The sequence below is a fragment of the Erinaceus europaeus genome, chromosome 6 (assembly GCF_950295315.1).
Source record: "Erinaceus europaeus chromosome 6, mEriEur2.1, whole genome shotgun sequence".
Classification (NCBI taxonomy): domain Eukaryota; kingdom Metazoa; phylum Chordata; class Mammalia; order Eulipotyphla; family Erinaceidae; genus Erinaceus; species Erinaceus europaeus.
The window spans coordinates 67,322,473-67,343,181 of record NC_080167.1 but is presented as its reverse complement, the minus strand read 5'-3'; the positions used below and the strand labels follow the sequence as shown (position 1 = coordinate 67,343,181).

General features: G+C 45.3%; 1 protein-coding gene across 5 annotated transcripts in view; it reads left to right on the top strand.

Moving 5' to 3' along the window:
- DNAH14 (dynein axonemal heavy chain 14) overlaps positions 1 to 20,709 on the top strand; it is a 283,313-nt gene that overhangs the window by 175,006 nt on the left and 87,598 nt on the right. For all 5 annotated transcript variants that reach the window (XM_060192438.1, XM_060192437.1, XM_060192440.1 and 2 more), the window contains 8 exons: positions 1,931 to 2,122; positions 4,353 to 4,531; positions 7,845 to 7,953; positions 8,767 to 8,892; positions 12,144 to 12,238; positions 16,519 to 16,678; positions 19,447 to 19,578; positions 19,948 to 20,043. In XM_060192438.1, the coding sequence (XP_060048421.1) occupies positions 1,931 to 2,122; positions 4,353 to 4,531; positions 7,845 to 7,953; positions 8,767 to 8,892; positions 12,144 to 12,238; positions 16,519 to 16,678; positions 19,447 to 19,578; positions 19,948 to 20,043 (1,089 nt within the window). The remainder of the gene's footprint in view (positions 1 to 1,930; positions 2,123 to 4,352; positions 4,532 to 7,844; positions 7,954 to 8,766; positions 8,893 to 12,143; positions 12,239 to 16,518; positions 16,679 to 19,446; positions 19,579 to 19,947; positions 20,044 to 20,709) is intronic.

The window sequence follows — 20,709 nt, the reverse complement described above, 5'->3', positions numbered from 1 at the left end:
GAACTCCTCAGCCCCTTCGACTAGCTCTAGAATGGGTCGAGAGGTGAATGATCCAGCAAGAAGCCAGCAAGACTGAGCAGTTGATGCTCAGAATGAGCCCAGAAGCATCCCAGCTGTGACTGGACAAGGCTAGAGACTAGGCTGTCTGTGTCTGTAGTGCGTGCCTGACCAGAGGCTTCCTAGATACACAGACACAGCTACTATGCAAACTAGAAGGCCCACTGTGGCAAGTCCCACAGGCCCGTGTACATTTGATGCCAGTTTCTGCCAGCTGCAGGGCCATCCCAGTCTGAACTGGTCCACGTTCCACCCCTTCACAGGAGGTCAGGGATGAGAAAGACAGTGTTATCGGGGCAGAGCCAAGGGCTCTAGGGGGAGGCTAGAAGGGGCCTGGGAGGATGTTGGGGACCCCATGTGCAATGGTAGAGGAAGACTTCAGTTAGCAGTGGGAGTGCTGTGGTGTCCCCCATCTCGAGAGAAAGAAAAGGAAAAAAAGAGAAAAGTCATGTCAAAAAGTTTTCTATAACTCGAGCCCACGAAAGAGAGAAAATGGATGCTTGGGTTATGTTATCTATGGACTTTTTTTTTTCCTGAACCCAGGACACTCCTGGATGGACACTTCTTCTTTTCTGTGTAATTATATTTCCTCCCCCCCCCCCAATTTCAGTAGTGCTTCCCTGAGGAAATGTTGACTTACAGGGTTGTTGCTGTCACGAGAATACCTTCCCATTTCCCCAACACAGCTATTCATGACCCTCACTCCATCAAGCATCATCCTGTCTGCCATGGGACTGTGATCTCCAAGCTTCCCTTAGTGCTGCTCTCTTCCCTGGCCACCTTCTCCATTCATGCAGAGAGGCAGGGGCCAGTAAGAGACAGAGAGGGAGGAAAGACGTTACAGCATAGGAGCTTCCCTCAGTGAACATGGCACTTGCCAGGTGGTACCAGGTTTCTGCCCACTGAGCTCCCTCTCCTGGCCTAGATCACATTATATGTTTTAATCCCATGGAAGAAATCAGAAAGTCAGTTATCCTGATAAAGCATGGCACTCTGGTGTCCTGTAACTCACCTACTGGTTTACCCTGATAAATTGGGAGTGGTAAGGATGAACAAAACAAAATAAAGAACCTCTGTTTGGGAGCATGGAGAATAATTCACTTCAGAAGTAACAAATAAACCAATCACTGTATTTAGAAATGAATAATATATATGTATACATGTATAATATATATATATTTATACACTTTTTTTCCAAATATCTTTATTAGTCCAGGGGCTTAATGGTTTCCAGTCCAGGGGCTGACACACAGGTATGGCTTCCCATCTCCTGTGATAGGTGTCTGTGGAACACTTTCACTGCTAACTTGGGTGCCTTTCCAGCTTCACACACCAGGACCCCAAGACCCCTCCGTCACCTCCCTAATCCTCCCTCCAGCATCCTTTTTTGCTTTTTTGTTTGTTTGTTTGTTTATATCAGCTCTGACTGATGGTAATACTGGGAATTGAAGTTAGGACCTCAGAGCCCTAGCCATGAAAGGCATCTTGTATAATAACCATTTTGCTGTCTCTCCAGCCTCTGTGGGTCTTCACTGCACAGCATCCTCAATGAAAAGAGTGAACTAGCACCCCCCCCCCCAATCTGACATGTGCTATCCTGATGAAAAACTCTAGCCCCAGGTCCCTCATAAAAGTCTGTTTGTGCAAAGAATGTTCTGGAACCGGTGTCTCCCCGACCCAGTCCACCCAGCTGAAGCCCAGAGGGTGTGGTGAGATGCTCTGGTTATGAGCAAGGGCTCACTGGATAACGGGCCCGTCTCTACTTGCCTAGCAGAAAAACAATCGGAACAAGTTTTAAATAGAATTTTCAGTTCCACGCTTCTCCAGAGCCGTGGGTTGCCTTTTAACAACCTACATTTTCATTCATTTTCAGCGGATATATAAGAATCTCCATATTTTTATAACCATGAATCCTTCAGAGCCCAGCTTCCGCCAAAACTGTCGCGACTACGCTTCTATGATAAGCGCCTGCACGATGGACTGGTATGAGAAGTGGCCTGAAGAATCTTTCCTCATTGTCACCAACTCCTTCCTAAAAGAGAACGTGGACCTGCAGAACCGAGAGGTAAAGAAAGGCTCTCTGAGGAAGTCGGGTGGTAGCACAGCGGCTTAAGCGCACGTGGTGCAAAGCGGCATAAGGATCCCGGTTCCAGCCCCCGGCTCCCCACCTGCAGGGGAGTCGCTTCACAAGCGGTGAAGCAGGTCTGCAGGTGTCTGTCTTTCTCTCCCCCTCTCTGTCTTCCCCTCCTCTCTCCATTTCTCTCTGTCCTATCCAACAATGACGACATCAGTAACAACAACAATAATAACTACAACAACAAAGAAAAACAACAAGGACAACCAAAAAGGGATAATTAATTAATTAAAAAGAAGAAAGCCTCTCTGAAAAATCTGAGAATCTCATGTCTCTGGCTAGCAGAGTAAACTCAGCGGGTAACTCCAGCGAGGCTGTAAAATAGATCCTGATTCTTGGCCACTCCCTGTCTTTCCTGTCCCATAGCTAGCCCTCTGTCCAAGCTGCCTGCAACCCCTGCCCCCACCCCAAGGCTGATCTGCCCCCATTGTGAACAAACAGTATGTCCCCAGGAAGGAAAATGGCCTCTCTCGTGCACACCAGGCCCCGTAGTCGGGAAGCTGCAGTCTCCTGCGTATTCCTGAGAAATGTCACTGGCTTGACTGCCGCAGCAGCACAGGCACAAACACATGAAAGAATGATGCTCTGCACAAAATGGGCTTAAGCCACAAGTAAGGATCCAAGTTAGAAGGATTCCGCCACAGCTACCCTTGGGCTGAGAAAAGAAGCCCTTTCTCTGAGCCGAGCCGTAGAACTCAGTGTGGGACCTGGAAAGGGGCTTTGTAACCTCACCCACTCGCATGTCCAGGGTGGTGAAGCCCAAAGTGCTAGAGACAGGTGGCAGTGCAGGCAGCTCCAGTGGACCCTCAGGACTGGCTGGGCTGCCAGGCTGCAGATGGCAAGCCAGGACTTGTTGTTATCGAACTTAAAAAGGGGTTGGTGGGGCGGGGGTAGATAGCGTAATGGTTATACAAAGAGACTCTCATGCCTGAGGCTCCGAAGTCCCAGGTTCAATCCCCCGCACCACCATAAGCCAGAGCTGTTCAGTGCTCTGGTATTTCTCTTTGTGTCTTTCTCTCTCTGCATCTCTCTCAAAAATAAAATAAATAAAATACTGACCCACAACAATAACTACAACAACAATGAAAAACAACAAGGGCAACAAAAGGGAAAATAAATAAAGGTATTTATTTATTTATTGCTGAGGTATGGAAAGGATTCACAGCGGGTACCTGCGAACGGGTTTGAACAATACAAGGTTTATTAGGGTGAAACAGGTAAAAGGTTTATTAGGTAAAAGGCAAAATAAGCACTTATCATCAGGGGTGAAGAGTACGCTAGGTCCATAAAGTCTAAGTACAGTTACCAAAAGTTTAGTCCCATAAGATAAACAGTTATCAGCTGAGATACAAGCTGCTCATGGCTGTAGAGGGTCTAAACGTTCACCGGCTAGCAGAGTCACACGTGTTCAGTTCCCAGGAGAAGGAGCCACGGCGGATACCTGGCGCACCTCCACCGAGATGCTTCTGACCAGAAGCAGCAGCAGCCAAAGAGAGCGACCTGCTCCAAGTCCCGTGCTTTATACCTTCCCTTCTCTGTGTGTCCCGCCTCAGGCTGATGTCATTCGCGTGCTAATAGTCCCAAACTCCTGTTGGGGTCACAACAAGGACTCATCTCCAAATCTAAGCAAAGAAGTTCCACTTTCTGCTCTAGTTTTGCCCACCCTTATATTTGTACAGGTTTCTTTCTCCTTCCTTCCTTCCTTTTTTCCTTCCTTCCTCCCTTCCTTCCTTTCTTCTTTCTTTCCTTCCTTCTTTCCTTTTTTCTTTCCTTCCTTCCTTCCTTCCTTCCTTCCTTCCAGGAAGTTAATTGTCTCACTATGGATTGATGAAATCTACTTTCAGAGTGGATGTTTTGGGGGGTAAAGACAGCACCTTCACTTTTGGCCATTGGCACTGGTGCCCTAAATCCTTGGCTGGCAAGAAATGAGGGTGAAGCCTCCAAGAGGGGCTGTGGTCTGCCACTCACCACTAGCCCTCCGTCGCCTCTCCACCCTGCCACCACCGTAACCACCACCAGCCCCACATCCTTGGCTCCATTCACCCACAACCTCTTCCTACATGTCAACATCTCCTAAGTTATGAGACGTCCAAGCGGCTCACAGTGCTCAAGGCTGTATTTCACACATCTCTGAATTTTCTCTTCTTAAAAAATCTTTCAGGACTTAAAGGGAAAACTCGCCCCAGTTTGTGTCCACATCCACAAAAGTGCAAAAGAATTGAGCACAAAATGCCTTGGGAAAACTATGAAGTTTTACATCACTCCCAACAGATACTTGCTGTTCATGGAAACCTTTGCACACATTCTAAAACTGCGAGAAAAGGAAATGCAAAGGAAGAGGTAAGGCCTTAAGACCAGGTCAGAAATGTGTACATTTGAAAAAAAATATTTTATTTATTTATTAATGAGGAAGATAGGAGGAGAGAGAGAAAGAACCAGACATTCACTCTGGTACATGTGCTACCAGGGATTGAACTCAGGACCTCATGCTTGAGAGTCCAATACTTTTATCCACTGTGCCATCTCTCCGACCACAGAAATGTATGCATTTTTATAGTGCTGCTTTTACTTGTTAAACACACACACACTTTGCAGTAGAGTGAGTCTGAGTTGCCTTTTAGGTACAGGGGGAAAAAAAGACTACGAAAAAGATAAGGTGTATCTCTCCCCTGTGATTGATTATCCAAAGACACCAGCGGTCTGAAGCAAGGCTGACGTTGATGGTGCTTAGTGAAATGAGCAGAGAGATGAAAAACAACTACCAGAGGGTTTCACTCACATGTGGAATCTAGAAATCTGATACATAGGAACTTACAAAAACAAACCACAAAAAACAGAAACAAATGGTTTCTAAAACTTGTGAGAACTCTGGTGGTTCTCTTTGGGAAGTGGGAGGGTGGGGATCCAGCATGCTGGTGGTGGGTGTAGTGTGGAGCTAGGCACTATAATTTTACAATCTCGTAAGCGACTATTAATCACACACACACACACACACACACACACACACACACACACAACTTTTAAAAAGTCAGTGAATTATTCACAATAACCAAAGAGTGGAAGCAGCTTAAATGCCCATCATCAGATGACTAGCTAAAGGAGTTATGGGGTATATACTCTATGGAGTACTACTCGGCAATCCAAAAGATGGCATTGTGTCCTTTGGGACAAAATGGATGGCATTGGAGACTATTATCCTTGGTGAAATAAGTAAATAGATGAAAGACAGCTACCAGGTCATTTCACTCATATAGTACTGATACACATGAACTTGCCAAAAAAAACTTATATATATATCTCCAGACAAAACAGAAGCAAGCAAACTGTAAGACTTGTGAGAAGTCTGGTGGTGATCGTTGGGAGGTGGGAGAGGAGGATACGGAACTTTGGTGGTGGGTGTGGTGTGGAACTATACTCTGCAATCTTACCGTCTTGTAATAAACTATAAATAAGAAACAAAAATTATTAAGAAAAAAAGAGGTAGTGAGTCCGTGTTTTACTAGGATGCCTTGTGTAAGGTATGTTAAGGTAAAAGTTTGTTTTGTATAGACAGTTGCTCCAGTACCAGATATTGGGGGGGGAGCAACTTCCTGTAATGCTTGTCCGTCAGATATTGGGCGGGAGCAACTTCCTGTAATGCTTGTCCGTCAGATATTGGGGGGAGCAACTTCCTATAATGCTTGACCGTCAGATATTGGGGGGGAGCAACTTCCTGTAATGCTTGTCCGTCAGATATTGGGGGGGGAGCAACTTCCTATAATGCTTGTCCGTCAGATATTGGGGGGGAGCAACTTCCTGTAATGCTTGTCCGTCAGGGGTTGTTTCTAGGTTCTCTATCATGTGCTGTCAGATTGTATGTCTGCCCTTTACAACAGGACAGTCTGGTCACTGTAACAAGGTGGTCAGTCTCACATACATCAGACATGTTGCTTATTTCTTTTTTTTTAAATATTTATTTATTTCCTTTTTGTTGCCCTTGTTGTTTTCCATTGTTGTTGTAGTTATTATTGTTGTTGATGTCGTCTTTGTTGGATAGGATAGAGAAATGGAAAGAGGAGGGGAAGACAGAGAGAAGGAGAGAAAGACAGACACTTACAGACCTGCTTCACCGCCTGTGAAGCGACTCCCCTGCAGGTGGGGAGCCAGGGGGTCGAACCCGGATCCTTACTCCGGTTCTTGCGCTTTGCATCACGTGCGGTTCACCCGCTGCCATACCGCCAGACTCCCAATGTCTGCTTTATTCTTTTCCCAAATAACTTTCGTTATCCTGTTTCATTTACCTATATAGTCTTTTGTCTCTGTAAATCTTGGGATGTGCTCTCTCTATCTGAAAAAGAAACTTCCACTGTGATTTTCAGAAATTACATTATACCCACACATCACTTTGATGAGAAATGATATCTTTAGCATGCTGTTTTACAATCCCTGGTTACAATAAACCTCTCCATTTATTTAGATCCTGGATTCCTTCTTTCACCAATGTTTTGAACATACAAATCCTGTACCTGATTTGTCATTTATTTTATTGAATGATGGAAAGTTTTGCTATAATTTTAATATTAGTATCCACATATTAACTTCCAGCATTTAGAAATACAATAAAAGGAGTTGGGCGGTGGCACAGCAGGTTAAGTGCACATGGCACAAAGCACAAGGACCAGTGTAAGGATCCTGGTTCAAGCCCCTGGCTCCCCACCTGCAGGAGAGTCGCTTCATAGGCGGTGAAGCAGGTCTGCAGGTGTCTGTCTTTCTCTCCCCCTCTGTCTTCCCCTCCTATCTCCATTTCTCTCTGTCCTGTCCAACAACAATGACATCAATAACCACAACAATGTTAAACAAGGGCAACAAAAGGGAAAATAAATAAATATATATATAAAAAAAAAGAAATACAATAAAGTAGGCGGGGGAGATAGCATAATGGTTATGCAAAAGGCACTCATGCCTGAGGCTCTGAGGTCCCAGGTTCAATCTCCAGCACCACCATGAGCCAGAGCTGAGCAGTGCTTTGGCCTTTTCCACTGTATCTTCCTCTCTCACTGAAAATTAAAAATCAATTTAAAAAGAGACACAATAATGCTTTGTATGTTGATCTTGTGTCCTGTAATTTTTGCCAATTTGTGTTAGTTATAGAATTTTTTTGTGCAAGTTACTTAAGGTTTCCTGTGTAGAACAGATGCAAAGAGAGAAAGTCTTACTTTTTCCCTCTCCCATCTGTGTCTCACCTACTTTACCCTGTTGCCTTACCACATTGTCTAAGACTTCCAAGACTGTGCTTAATTGAGGGTAGAAAGTGAAAAAATTACCGTTTCCTATATTAGGCAGAAAACATTCAGTATTTCGCCATTAGGCATCGGACCTATAGGTTTTATGTAGAAGTTGCTGACCAAGTTGAGGAAATATCCCTCTAACCTTAGTTTTGAATCGCTTGGATGTCAAATTTTGTCAAGCTTTTCTCTGTATGAGTGAATAAAATATGATCATGTGCTTTTTATTCTGTTTTTCAGCCTGTCAATACTGTGGATGACATTTCTTAACTTTCGAATATTAGACTCATCACCCTTTAATAAGTTATAGTCCCTTCATGTACTAATGCGTTATGTTTGCTAATGTGCTCTCATATCTTAAACTGTCTTAATGCTCGGTTTCGCTTCAGGGACCGTTTCCAAATGGGTCTATCCAGGATTCTGGAAGCAAGCTCTCTATTTACAGAAATGCAGGAGGAGCTCTTGGTGCTTGGCCCTCAGATAGAACAAAAAATCAAGGTTTGAAATCTCTCTTAAGGACTTTATACTTTAATATGAAGTGGTGTTTGAAAACAAAGGCTCTGATAATTGACAGGTGTGGGCTGTGATTCCAGCTTTGTTGCATAGCTGTATAGCCTCTCCTACTCTCAGTTCCCTTAACCATAAAATGAGAAAGGAGGGGGGTAGGCGGTGGCACATCCCGTTAAGTGCATGTATCACCATTTGCAAGAACCTGGGTTTGAGCCCCCACTCCCCACCTGCTGCGGGGGAAGCTTCACGCATCTTTCTCTCTGCCACCATAGCTCACCCTCCCTTCTCAATTTCTCCCCGTCCTGTCAAACAAATCAGAAAGAAAGAAACAAGAGGATGAGGGGATTACAGCCAGGAGTGGTAGGTTCCTAGTGCTGGAACTGAGCCCCAGTGACAACTCGGGTGGCAATTAATTAATTCATTCAATTTTTAAAAATGAGAAGGGCAGTAACAATTGTAATACTAGAGTAACATCCTTTTCGTTTTGATAATAAGTGTGATAATAGGTATATAACTGACTGCAGAAGCTCACATTTCTGTAGTCTGTATTTATTCACTCAGTCCCTTTGAAATGTGCTGTGGTAACGTGCAGTGTGCCAAGTGTTCTAACGCTTAGACCCAGCGCTATCTATGCGCATTGATGAAGTGGTATTTCTGGTAGTCATGTTTATGAGCTTAATAAACAAACATATTTGTGCAGTTTTGCTAAATTTTTGTGAAAGTGAATTAAACTATTGGAGTTTCTCTTTAGACACAGATATCATGTCGTAAAGTTTACTCTGACATTGTTTGACTCATCAGGACAAAGAAGCGCTAGTGGAAAAACTGCAGAAAGATTCCCAAGCAGTGGAGAAAGTTCAGGTGCTTGTTAAACAGGATGAAGATATGATGGCAGAAGAAGTAAAAATTGTGGAACATTACGCTCAGGTAAAATTAAAATGTTATCACTAAAAATCATTTTGAGTTTTAAAAAGGATGGCCTGACCCCAAAATCTTAAAAGCCACCCCCGCTGTGCTTGATGTTTAGTAAGTGCCTTCTAAAGGCAAAGCAGTGTGCAGTGGAAATAGAGCACAAAGACACATGGCCAGGGCCAGGCACACCTAGTTAAACGCTCACACTACAGTGTGCAAAGATTCAGGTTCAAACCCCCGGTCCCCATCTGCAGGGGGAAAGCTTCATGAGTGGTGAAGCAGGGCTGCAGGTGTCTCTCTGTCTCTATCCCTATCTCCCCCTTCCCTCTTAATTTCTTTCTATCTCTATCCAATAATGAATAAGATTAAAAATATTTTGAAACAAACAAAAGACATATAATCCTTGAGTCCAGGTGTTGGCATACCCAGCTGAGTACACACATTGCCATGCTCAAGGACCTGGGTTCAAGCCCCTTCTTCTCACCTGTAGGAGGAAATTTCATGAGCAGTGAAGCAGGCCTGCAGGTGTCTATCTTTCTCTCTTCCTCTCTATCTTCCCTTCTCATCTCAATTTTTTTCAGTCCTATCAAATAAAATAGGAAGGAAAGAAGGAAGGAAGGAAGGAAGGGAGGGAGGGAGGGAGGGAGGGAGGGAGGAAGGAAGGAAGGAAGGAAGGGAGGGAGGGAGGAAGGGAGGGAGGAAGGGAGGGAGGAAGGAAGGAAGTGCCAGGCTAGTATGGGGGTGCCTCTTCCTGGGCGTGTACTCTCTGGGTTGAAGAGAACTCAACTGGAGCCAGCCTGGGCTGCTACTCACTCAGTGACATGAGAGAGATGACTCATGAACTCATGGTGGAGTGGCAATGCAATGTCTTTATTGATCAGAGAGCCAATGCTTTTAAACGGTAGACCAGGAAGTGGCAAGTCAGAAACGGAAATGGCTAGGAAGGGGGTGGAGAAAGGCAAAAGTGGACTGGAAAGGTAGGAACTTCCTTAGCAACTGTTGCGAGGGTTTTAACTGGTAGGATTAATATTACCCTGCAGGCAGGGAGGGTTTCGAGGTAGAAAGAAGATAGATCAAAGGAATGGAGTGGGTGGGGATCTCTCAGGCTAAACAATGATTATGTAGATAGGCCATATTATCAGGAATGCAGGGTGCTTTGTGAGGCTCCTCACAATTACCTGACAAGGAAGGGAGGGAGGGAGGGAGGGAGGGAGGGAGGGAGGGAGGGAGGGAGGAAGGGAGGAAGGAAGGAAGGAAGGAAGGAAGGAAGGAAGGAAGGAAGGAAGGAAGGGCAAGCAAAATATCTAGCAGGAGCAGTGGATTTGTAGTGCTGACATCTGGTGACAATTGAAAAAAAATGAATGAATGAATGAATGAATGATGTATAGTCCTTGCCTTGAAAAGCCTACAGTCCTAGGAAGAAAAAGCTATGCCAGTTGCTCTGGTTACAAATGAACAGAAACAAAAGTCATTATCAGAATCACAGGTAGCACCTAAGAGAAGTATTTGGTGGAAATGAGGCCATTCCAGCAGCAGACTCCTTGGGGTGGGGCTCTTCTCTCACCGACTACTCTTTAAATCACTCCATTCCCCTCCATACTCTCCAGGCAGAATCCCAGCAAGAAACCGAGTTAGTAACTGACCAAACACTCAGCTGGGGTCTGACAAGTGGTCTTCTCTGCTCACAGGTGGTACACGGTAGTTACATCTGTCTCCCATTAGCAATGATTTTCTTTTTTTTTTTAATATTTATTTTATTTTATTCCCTTTTGTTGCCCTTGTTGTTTTATTGTTGTAGTTATTATTGTTGTTGTCGTTGTTGGATAGGACAGAGAGAAATGGAGAGAGGAGGGGAAGACAGAGAGGAGGAGAGAAAGATAGACACCTGCAGACCTGCTTCACCGCCTGTGAAGCGACTCCCCTGCAGGTGGGGAGCCGGGGTTCGAACCGGGATCCTTATGCGGTCCTTGTGCTTTGCGCCACCTGCGCTTAACCCACTGCGCTACAGCCCGACTCCCAGCAATGATTTTCATTAGGCAATTCCACCAACTAGAAAAAGTACATTTCCTGCACTTACCTAAGGCTAAAAAGATCAACTATGCTTGCATGTGATTGACCAAGGAATTAATTGTTTAGGAAGCACGTTGTGTTTGCTTCTTTCTTTCTTTCTTTGGAGTAGGACAGGTGAGGGAGTTTATACTACCCATTTCATACCAGGCAGACTCTTATATCAATCGGTCCCAGAAGATATTCAGATCAAGGAAATCTGAAATGATTCTAAAAACACTGTAAGGGGTGGATATAGACAGAAAAAGAAAAAGCGTATTCCCAATATGTGTGTAATTATACATTTATAAGTTGAATAAGTCACCATCAAAGCACCATAGATAGCCAGAGGATGATTTATCATCAGCCATAAGGAATATGAATATATGATTCAAATAGTTCTTCTTGGGGCAGGTTCCTGGAATATCTGATTAAATTACTATTGTTTTCTACCTTATAGTATGAACTGCATGACCTGTCTGAGCCTCAAGGTTCACTCCCACTTCCTTTATGATCAGTATCTTCAGTGTAAAGTTTCTCTGTCCATACTTTAAGGACTAAGTTACTTCAGGCTAGATTATGCAATGGGGAAATACTACACTGTGGTGTCCCACGGGTCTTTGCCTCTCACAGATGAAAATCATCAAGAATTAGTAACACTGTACATTTAGGATGATAGTCCCATTTCCAACAGATTTATTGAGGTCGTGTGGCACAAGAAAGAGCCAAGAAGATGGATGGCAGATAGCAAGTTTATTCTTCCAGGGAGAAGATTGCCAAAGGCAAGAGGTAGGGCCTCTGCCCGGGGCCAAGAGATACATTGGGCTTTTGTGGATAGACGTGGGGCAGAAGAGCTGGCAGGGAGCTTCTGGTTTGATGATCACAGGACCCAACTGCAGATATGGGGGCAAGAGAGCCAGCAGGAGTGGTGTCTCTGTGATGAGAGCAGGGACAAGGCTCTGTGCTGTGTGCATTCCAGAGTGGTTGCAGGTGGGCTGTGGTGTGGTGGAGACGTGGATATGGTCCCATGACCGGGAGCCCAGTCTGCGACCGACTATCAGCAGAAAATCAGGTTTGTTGGCCAGACAGACTCATTCTCCCCCCATCACCCCCACCAAGCAGAAAAGTGTCAAATTACATTTTTCAAACTCAAAATGTTAGATTTCAAATATGCAACTATATTTGTTCTTACATACTTGGGCCTCATCACTTAACTGCAGAAAACTGCTAATGAACTCAAAGTTGTCCAGCCAGCTATAGAAAAGGCGATTGCATCTCTGAATGCCCTGGATAAAGCTGATGTGGCTGAGCTGAGGTGAGTAATTACCTAGACTTGTTTTCAGTTGAAGAAAACTCAGAAAAATAATTATAAATTCTTAAGTAGGTGACTATGTCTATATTCCATTAGATTAAGTCACTTTGCCCATCCTGGCTCCATTAAACTCTTCTTTCTATGTGTGTCCATGCTCTATCTAGTCAATTTTACGGTTCCATCAACTGTCAATATTCTACATACTCTTCAAAGGTTAAAAATACAATCATGTGAGTTATGTGATGCACCACCGGTTACAGGCCAAAACGCACATGGCATAAAGTGCAAGGACTGGCGTAAGGATCCCAGTTCAAGCCCCCGGTTCCCCACCTGCAGGGAGGTTGCTTTTAGTGAAGCAGGTCTGCAGGTGTCTATCTTTCTCTCCCCCTCTCTGCATTCCCCTCCTCTCTCAATTTCTCTCTGTCTTATCCAACAGCAATAACAACAACAACAATAAAAACAATGATAAACAGCAAGGGCAACAAATGGAGAAAAATAGCCTCCAGGAGCAGTGGATTCGTAGTGCAGGCACTAAGTCCCAGCAATAATCTTGGAGGCAAAAAAAAAAAAATGTGCAGATGCTAGTTTACTCATAGAGCAGATGCAGTCTGTCAGAATACAGATAACCACATCTAATACTGTCATGTTGGCCATTGTCAAAATCTATCCTTTTAAACTATTTTTAAAATATTTTTATTCATTTTATATTTTATAGAGACAGAGAGAAACTGAGAGCAGAGGGAGAAATAGAGGAGAGAGGAAGAGAGACACTGGAGCTGGGTGATGGTGCACATGTTAATAAGTGCAAGGACCCAAATTCAAGCCCCTGGTCTCCACCTGCTTGAGGAAAGCTTTGCAAGCGGTAAAGCAGTGTTGCAGGTGTTTCTCTCATCTCTATCACCCCCCCTCCATCATTATTTGTGGCTGCGTCTATCCAATAAATAAATAATAATTTTTATAATTTGTTTAAAAAGAGACACCTGCAGCCCTACTTCACCACTCGTGAAGCTTTCCCCCTGCAGGTGGGGTCCAAGGACTTGAACCTGCATCCTTATGCAATAGTGTGTGTGCTTCGCCAGGTGAGCCACCACCTGGCTCCTTCAAAATCTGTCATTCTAGAAACACTTCCCTCTGTGCCCTTTCTCAAGCCCAACCTTCCCAATGTGTGTGTGGGGGGGGTGCAACTAAAAAGAAAGTCTTGAGAGAACATGGAAGACTTCAGGCAAGATGACGGTGGACAAGCAGCCTCCATCTGCTCAGACGAAAATGACCACATGCATGGAACACCATCTGCTCACACAGAAACGACCACATGCATGGGAACTCCATCTGCTCACACAAACGACCACATGCATGGGAACACCATCTGCTCACACAGAAACGACCACATGCATGGGAGCACCATCTGCTCACACAGAAACGACCACATGCATGGGAACTCCATCTGCTCACACAGAAACGACCACATGCATGGGAACACCATCTGCTCACACAGAAACGACCACATGCATGGGAACACCATCTGCTCACACAATAATGACCACATGCATGGGAACACCATCTGCTCACACAGAAATGACCACATGCATGGGAACTCCATCTGCTCACACAGAAACGACCACATACATGGGAGCACCATCTGCTCACACAATAAAGACCACATGCATGGGAACACCACCTGCTCACACAGAAACGACCACATGCATGGGAACACCATCTGCTCACACAAACGACCACATGCATGGGAACACCATCTGCTCACACAGAAACGACCACATGCATGGGAACACCATCTGCTCATACAATAATGACCACATGCATGGGAACACCATCTGCTCACACAATAATGACCACATGCATGGGAACACCATCTGCTCACACAGAAACGACCACATGCATGGGAACACCACCTGCTCACACAGAAACGACCACATGCATGGGAACACCACCTGCTGACACAATAACGACCACATGCATGGGAACACCATCTGCTCACACAATAACGACCACATGCATGGGAACACCACCTGCTCACACAATAACGACCACATGCATGGGAACACCACCTGCTCACACAGAAACGACCACATGCATGGGAACACCATCTGCTCACACAGAAACGACCACATGCATGGGAACACCACCTGCTGACACAATAACGACCACATGCATGGGAACACCATCTGCTCACACAGAAACGACCACACGCATGGGAACACCACCTGCTCACACAGAAACGACCACATGCATGGGAACACCACCTGCTGACACAATAACGACCACATGCATGGGAACACCATCTGCTCACACAATAACGACCACATGCATGGGAACACCACCTGCTCACACAGAAACGACCACATGCATGGGAACACCACCTGCTCACACAATAACGACCACATGCATGGGAACACCATCTGCTCACACAATAACGACCACATGTATGGGAACACCACCTGCTCACACAGAAACGACCACATGCATGGGAACACCACCTGCTCACACAATAACGACCACATGCATGGGAACACCACCTGCTCACACAGAAACGACCACATGCATGGGAACACCATCTGCTCACACAGAAACGACCACATGCATGGGAATACCACCTGCTCACACAATAACGACCACATGCATGGGAACACCACCTGCTCACACAGAAACGACCACATGCATGGGAACACCATCTGCTCAGATGAAAACGACCACATGCGTGGAAACACCATCTTCTCACACAGAAACGACCACATGCATGGAAATACCATGTACCCTCTCCCTCCCGACTCTGTCACATCAATGATCTTGATGACGAGGGTTTGGATGACAACATAGAAAAGTCACAGGGCATTTAAGGGAAATTGTACCTTGAAGCACAGGAGTAAGACTGATCCCTGTTCTCACCTACCCCCGAGTACACACACACACACACACACACACACACACACACACGGCTGTTGTCAACACTGTATTGTTGACAATGACTGGACATTGACAACTCTGTGAGCACTAGGGTGAAATAGACGGGTTTCTGTGCAAAGGAACTGTGGAATGAATTTTGTTAGAATACAAAGAGATAGCCTCTAAGTTAGATGGTCTGCACATTTAAGATTTCTTTTTGTCTTCTCCTAAAGTAGATACTTTAAAAATATTCAAAATATGAGACAGTCGACTACTGAAATAGCTATATGTTGACTCATAAAAAAAAAAAAAACTCTGAACAGGGGGTCAGGTGGTAGTGCAGCAGGTTAAGCGCACGTGGCACAAAGTACAAGGACCGGCGTAAGGATCCCAGTTCAAGTACCCGGCTCCCCACTTGCAGGGGAGTCGCTTCACAGGTGGTGAAGCAGGTCTGCAGATGTCTATCTTTCTCTCCCCCTCTTTGTCTTTGCCTCCTCTCTCCATTTCTCTCTGTCCTATCCAACAATTAACAACATCAACAATAACAACTATAACCACAACAAGGCTACAACAACAAGAGCAAAAAAGGGGGGGAAATCGCCCCCAGGAGCCCTGGATTCATGGTGCAGGCACTGAGCCCCAGCAATAACCCTGGAGGCAAAAAAAAAAAATCTCTATACAACAGGCTGCAAGTATTGATCAACCTGTCAACGCCCATGTTCAGTGGGGAAGTAATTACAGAAGCCAGACCTTCCACCTTCTGCATCCCACAATGACCCTGGATCCATCCTCCCAGAGGGATAGAGAATAGGAAAGCTATCAGGGGAGGGGCTGGGATATGGAGTTCTGGTGGTGGGAATTGTGTGGAGTTGTACCCCTCTTATCCTACGGGTCCATACTCTCAGAGGGATAAAGAATAAGAAAGCTTTCAAGGGAGAGGATGGGATGTGGAACTCTGGTGGTGGGAATTGTGTGGAATTGGTTTTTTTTTTTTTTTTTTTTTTTGAGGGCTGGGAGTTAACATTTATTTTACGCTAACGGGTTACAGGCCGATTCCTACCAGACCTGCACCAGTTGTCTGGAATTGTACCCCTCTTATCCAATGGTCTTGTCATTTTATAAATAAAAACTTTAAAAAAAAAAAACTCAGTACAGTGGTTGAGGAGGTGGTGTAGTGGATAAAGCACTGGACTCTCAAGCTTGAGATCCTGAGTTCGATCCCTAGCAGCACATGTACCAGAGTGATGTCTGGTTCTTTCTCTCCTCCTTTATCATGAATAAATAAGTAAAATCTTTAAAAGAAATCTGTAAAGACTGCCCAGTGAGGTAACTCACCAGGTGTATTTGATTTCAGTATCTTAGATTTTCACCGTCTCTTGCAGAGTGTACACAAGGCCTCCCTTCCTCGTACTGACTGTCATGAATGCAGTTTGTATTGTTCTGCAAAAGAAGCCCAACTGGGCGACAGCAAAGTTGCTGCTGTCAGAAACTGGTTTCCTAAAAAAACTCATCAACCTCGATAAGGACAGCATACCTGAGAAGGTAAGTCCAGGTCGACCGTCAACAATGCATCCTGCAGACTTCACACAGAGGAGCCAAGCAGAAGTATAACATTAGACACGTTCCTCTGAGAGGAGCCAACAGTAGCGCTGCTTCTCGGGTAATTGAGAAAACCCCCACATCAAAACAGACAGGGGAGACGGACACGCAGTCTTGCCGTAAACCCCACTCATGTTTGCCAGCCGCACAGCTGGGAGGAAGCTCACAGCCCTGAGCGCCAATCTCCCTGAGGAGTGAAGGTCTGAAACTCACCTGGGGCACCCTGGCTTTTAAGACCCACACCTGTGGGAAGAGTAACCCCCTCCCCAAACATTTAGATTTTAAGCCAGTGGCACCCACAAGGCTCTGGGGGTGGGGGGGAGAAATAGCTCTTACAGGAACCTGCCACGCCTGAGTGGAGGGAGGTCCGAGGCAGCCGAGGGGAAGGGCCTGGTCTCTCAGTGGAAGAAGGCTGACTGCTCCTGGCAGTAGCTAGATAATCTATGAAGAACACTCTTGTGAGGAGTGTAGAGAAGTACTCTCCAAAGGCCACGGGGGTGGGCATGGGATGGGGCCTCTTTGTGCCTGGCCTCTGCCTTGCTCCAGCCACCAGAGGAAGGGGGCTGCACGCCTGCTGCCCATGAGATGCATCACGACTGCCTGGCTGTGGTGCTCAATGAGTTTACACAGGCAGGATTCTAAGGAAACAAGAGGGGGCAATAGCCTCCTTGGGTAGTGCGCTGCTTCACCATGTGTGCAACCCAGGGTTCGAGGCCAGTTCCCACTGCACTGAAGGCATTGGAAGAACTTCTGGTGATGTGTCTTCTCTCTCTCTCTCTCTGAAAAAAATAGTCAAATGGGAGGAGACAAGAACAATTAAAATGCACAAAAAAACTAAAGAATATAAGATGGCAGCCTGGAGGTCGTACAGTGGATAGAGCATTGAACCCTCAAGCATGAGATCCTGAGTTCAGTCCCCAGTAGTGCATGTACCAGAGTGATGTTCTGGTTCTCTGTCTCTCTCCCTCCCTCTCTCCCTGATGCTCTACTCTGGTCCCTCCCCACCCCTACTTGTTAATAAAGAAATATGCTTTCAGGGAGCTGGGTCGTGGTGCAGTGGGTTAAGCGCACATGGCGGAAAGTGCAGGGACCAGCATCAGGATCCTGGTTCGAGCCCCCGGCTCCCCACCTGCAGGGGGTTGCTTCAAAAGTGGTGAAGCAGGTCTGCAGGTGGCTGTCTTTCTTTCCCCCTCACTGTCTTCCCCTCCTCTCTCCATTTCTCTCTGTCCCATCCAACAAGGACGACAGCAATAACCACAACAACAATAACAATAACGACGATAAACAACAAGGGCAACAAAAGGGAAAAAAAATTAAAAGAAATATGCTTTAAAATAAATACTTGATAAAAATACTTTTGGTTCCCTTTTAAGGCTATAGCAAAGCTACCGTGACAACATCAATAAGAGCAAGGTATTGGGGTTGTTCGTTTTTTTGGGTTTTTCGTTCATTGGCACTGGGTGCCAACACAATAACTCCACTGCTCCACTCCTAGTGGCCATGTTTCTCCTTTTTAAATTGTATTTATATACTTACTTATTGATTGATTTATACCAGGGTGCTCAGCTCTGTTTTATGATGGTGCTGGAGATTGAACCTGAGACTTCATAGCCTCAAGCATGAAAGTCTGTTTCCATAGCCATTATGTTATCTCCCCCCATTTTTTTTTCTAACAGAAGAGGGAGAAATGGGGGGGGGAGAGTAATACCCTGTTCTACCACTCAGAAAGCTTCCCCCTGCCAGCAGGGACCAGGAGCGTGAAGGTGGGTCTTCACACATGGTAACATGCAAGATGGTTTTGCTTTGGGTTTTTCTGGTTTTTTTTTTTTTGGTTTTTTTTTTTTGGTTTTTTGACCCCAGGGTTATTACTGGGGCTCCGTTCCTGCACTACAAATCCACTGCTCCTAGAGGCCATTTTTTTCCATTTTTGTTGCCCTTAATTGCCCTTATTGTTATTATTGCTGTTGCTGCTGCTGTTGTTGGATAGGACAGAGAGAAATTGAGAAAGGGGGGGAAGACAGAGACGGGGAGAGAAAGATAGACACCTGCAGACCTGCTTCACACTTCTGAAGTGACCTCCCTGCAGGTGGGGCTTGAACCGGGATCCTTACACCCATCCTTGACCTTCGCACCATGTGCGTTTAACCCGCTGCACTACCACCTGGCCCCCAAGATGTATGTTTGTTTTAAACAAAAAGTCTTATGTTTAAAATTCATCTTAAACAAATCGCTGATAAGGCCATTTTGTACCTACATATGTGTCCTGGACCTACTATTGAAGAGTAATTTCTTTTTATTAAGACTTAGTTATTGTAGTCCCGGAGGTGGCGCAGTGGATAAAGCATTGGACTCTCAAGCATGAGGTCCTGAGTTCAGTCTCCGGCAGCACATGTACCAGAGTGATGTCTGGCTCTTTCTTTCTTCTCCTATGTTTCTCATTAATAAATAAAACATTTTTTAAAAAGACTTAGTTATTTATTCATGGAAGAGATTAAGAACTTGACCATCAATCAGCCTGGCATATGCGATGCCAGGAACCCACGTCAGAACCTCAAGGTTTCCAGCCCAGAGGTTTGTCCAATGCTCCGCTTTCCAGACTGAAAGTAGTTATCACTTATATAAAATTAAAATCTCATGAGGAAAACTTTAAAATTAAGGAAAACTTGAGATTCATAATGTTTCCTATAACACACAAACTATATTCTCTTTAGGTTTTCGTGAAACTGAAAAAAATTTTAGTCTTGCCTGATTTCAACCCAGCCAAGATCGCTCTAGTTTCCGTCGCTTGCTGCTCCATGTGCCAGTGGGTGATAGCTCTGAATAGCTACTACGAGGTGCAGAAGGTAAGCTCTTCCTCCCAGACACCACGACCCCTTTGGAAATGACCCTGCAGGGCCCGAGCAACAGTCTCAATTTAAGAAGTTGCCTCGGGGAACCGATGTGGAGCAAATGCCTAGTGCAGAGCATTGCAATGGAATCTTCTGTGCTCGTTCACACAGCTGCCAAGCTCTCCTGTCAGATGTTCTGATTCATAGCGACCTTGGTGCTGTCTTACTTTAATGTGATCCATCACAGTAAAGGACTTTATAGCCCCTTAGACACATAGACTGCTGTTAAAGTTGACAGGTTGCCACCAAGATGGTTTTCCAGACACATTGTTAAGGGTGGGCTTGACTTTGGACAAATCTGAATGTCATGACTTCTTTTTTAAGATGATGGGGCCTAAGCAAAACAAAATAGCTGAAGCTCAGAATGTCCTAAAAATCAAACGACAGAGGCTGGCCGAGAAACAAAGAGGCTTACAGCTGGTAAGAAACACATTTCTGCTTACTAAATTCTCAACACCTTTGTGAACTAGAAAAAGAGCAGGGAAAAAAATGATTTTCTCAGTAGAGTTTGTCAGTTTAAGAGAAAGTGGAAATTCTAATAAGGTCAACAAAGAGATCATGGTGAAAGGAATGAGGCGATAGCTGAGTGCCTGCCATCTGATAAAACACTCACTCTGGGAGTCAGGGGGTAGCGCAGCAGGTTAAGTGCACATGGCACAAAGAGCAAGGACCGGCATAAGGATCCCGGTTCGAGCCCCCAGCTCCCCACCTGCAGGGGAGTCACTTCACAGGCGGTGAAGCAGGTCTGCAGGTGTCTCTCTTTCTCTCCCCCTCTCTGTCTTCCCCTCCTCTCTCCATTTCTTTCTGTCCTATCCAACGACGACAACATCAGTAATAACTACAACAATAAAACAACAAGGACAACAAAAGGGAATAAATAAATATAAAAAAAATTTTAGAAAAACACTCATGTCAATAATCACTGTGTGTGGCACTCAATACGGACAGAAACAGTGCTGGGAAGGATGTGGTGGGGACAGCACCCTGCTACTCTGGGGGTAGGATGTTTCTCGGTCAGTCCCTGTGGGAAACAGCTGGGGGATTACTCAAAACGTACCAAATGAGCCTTGTACAACCTGCATTTCC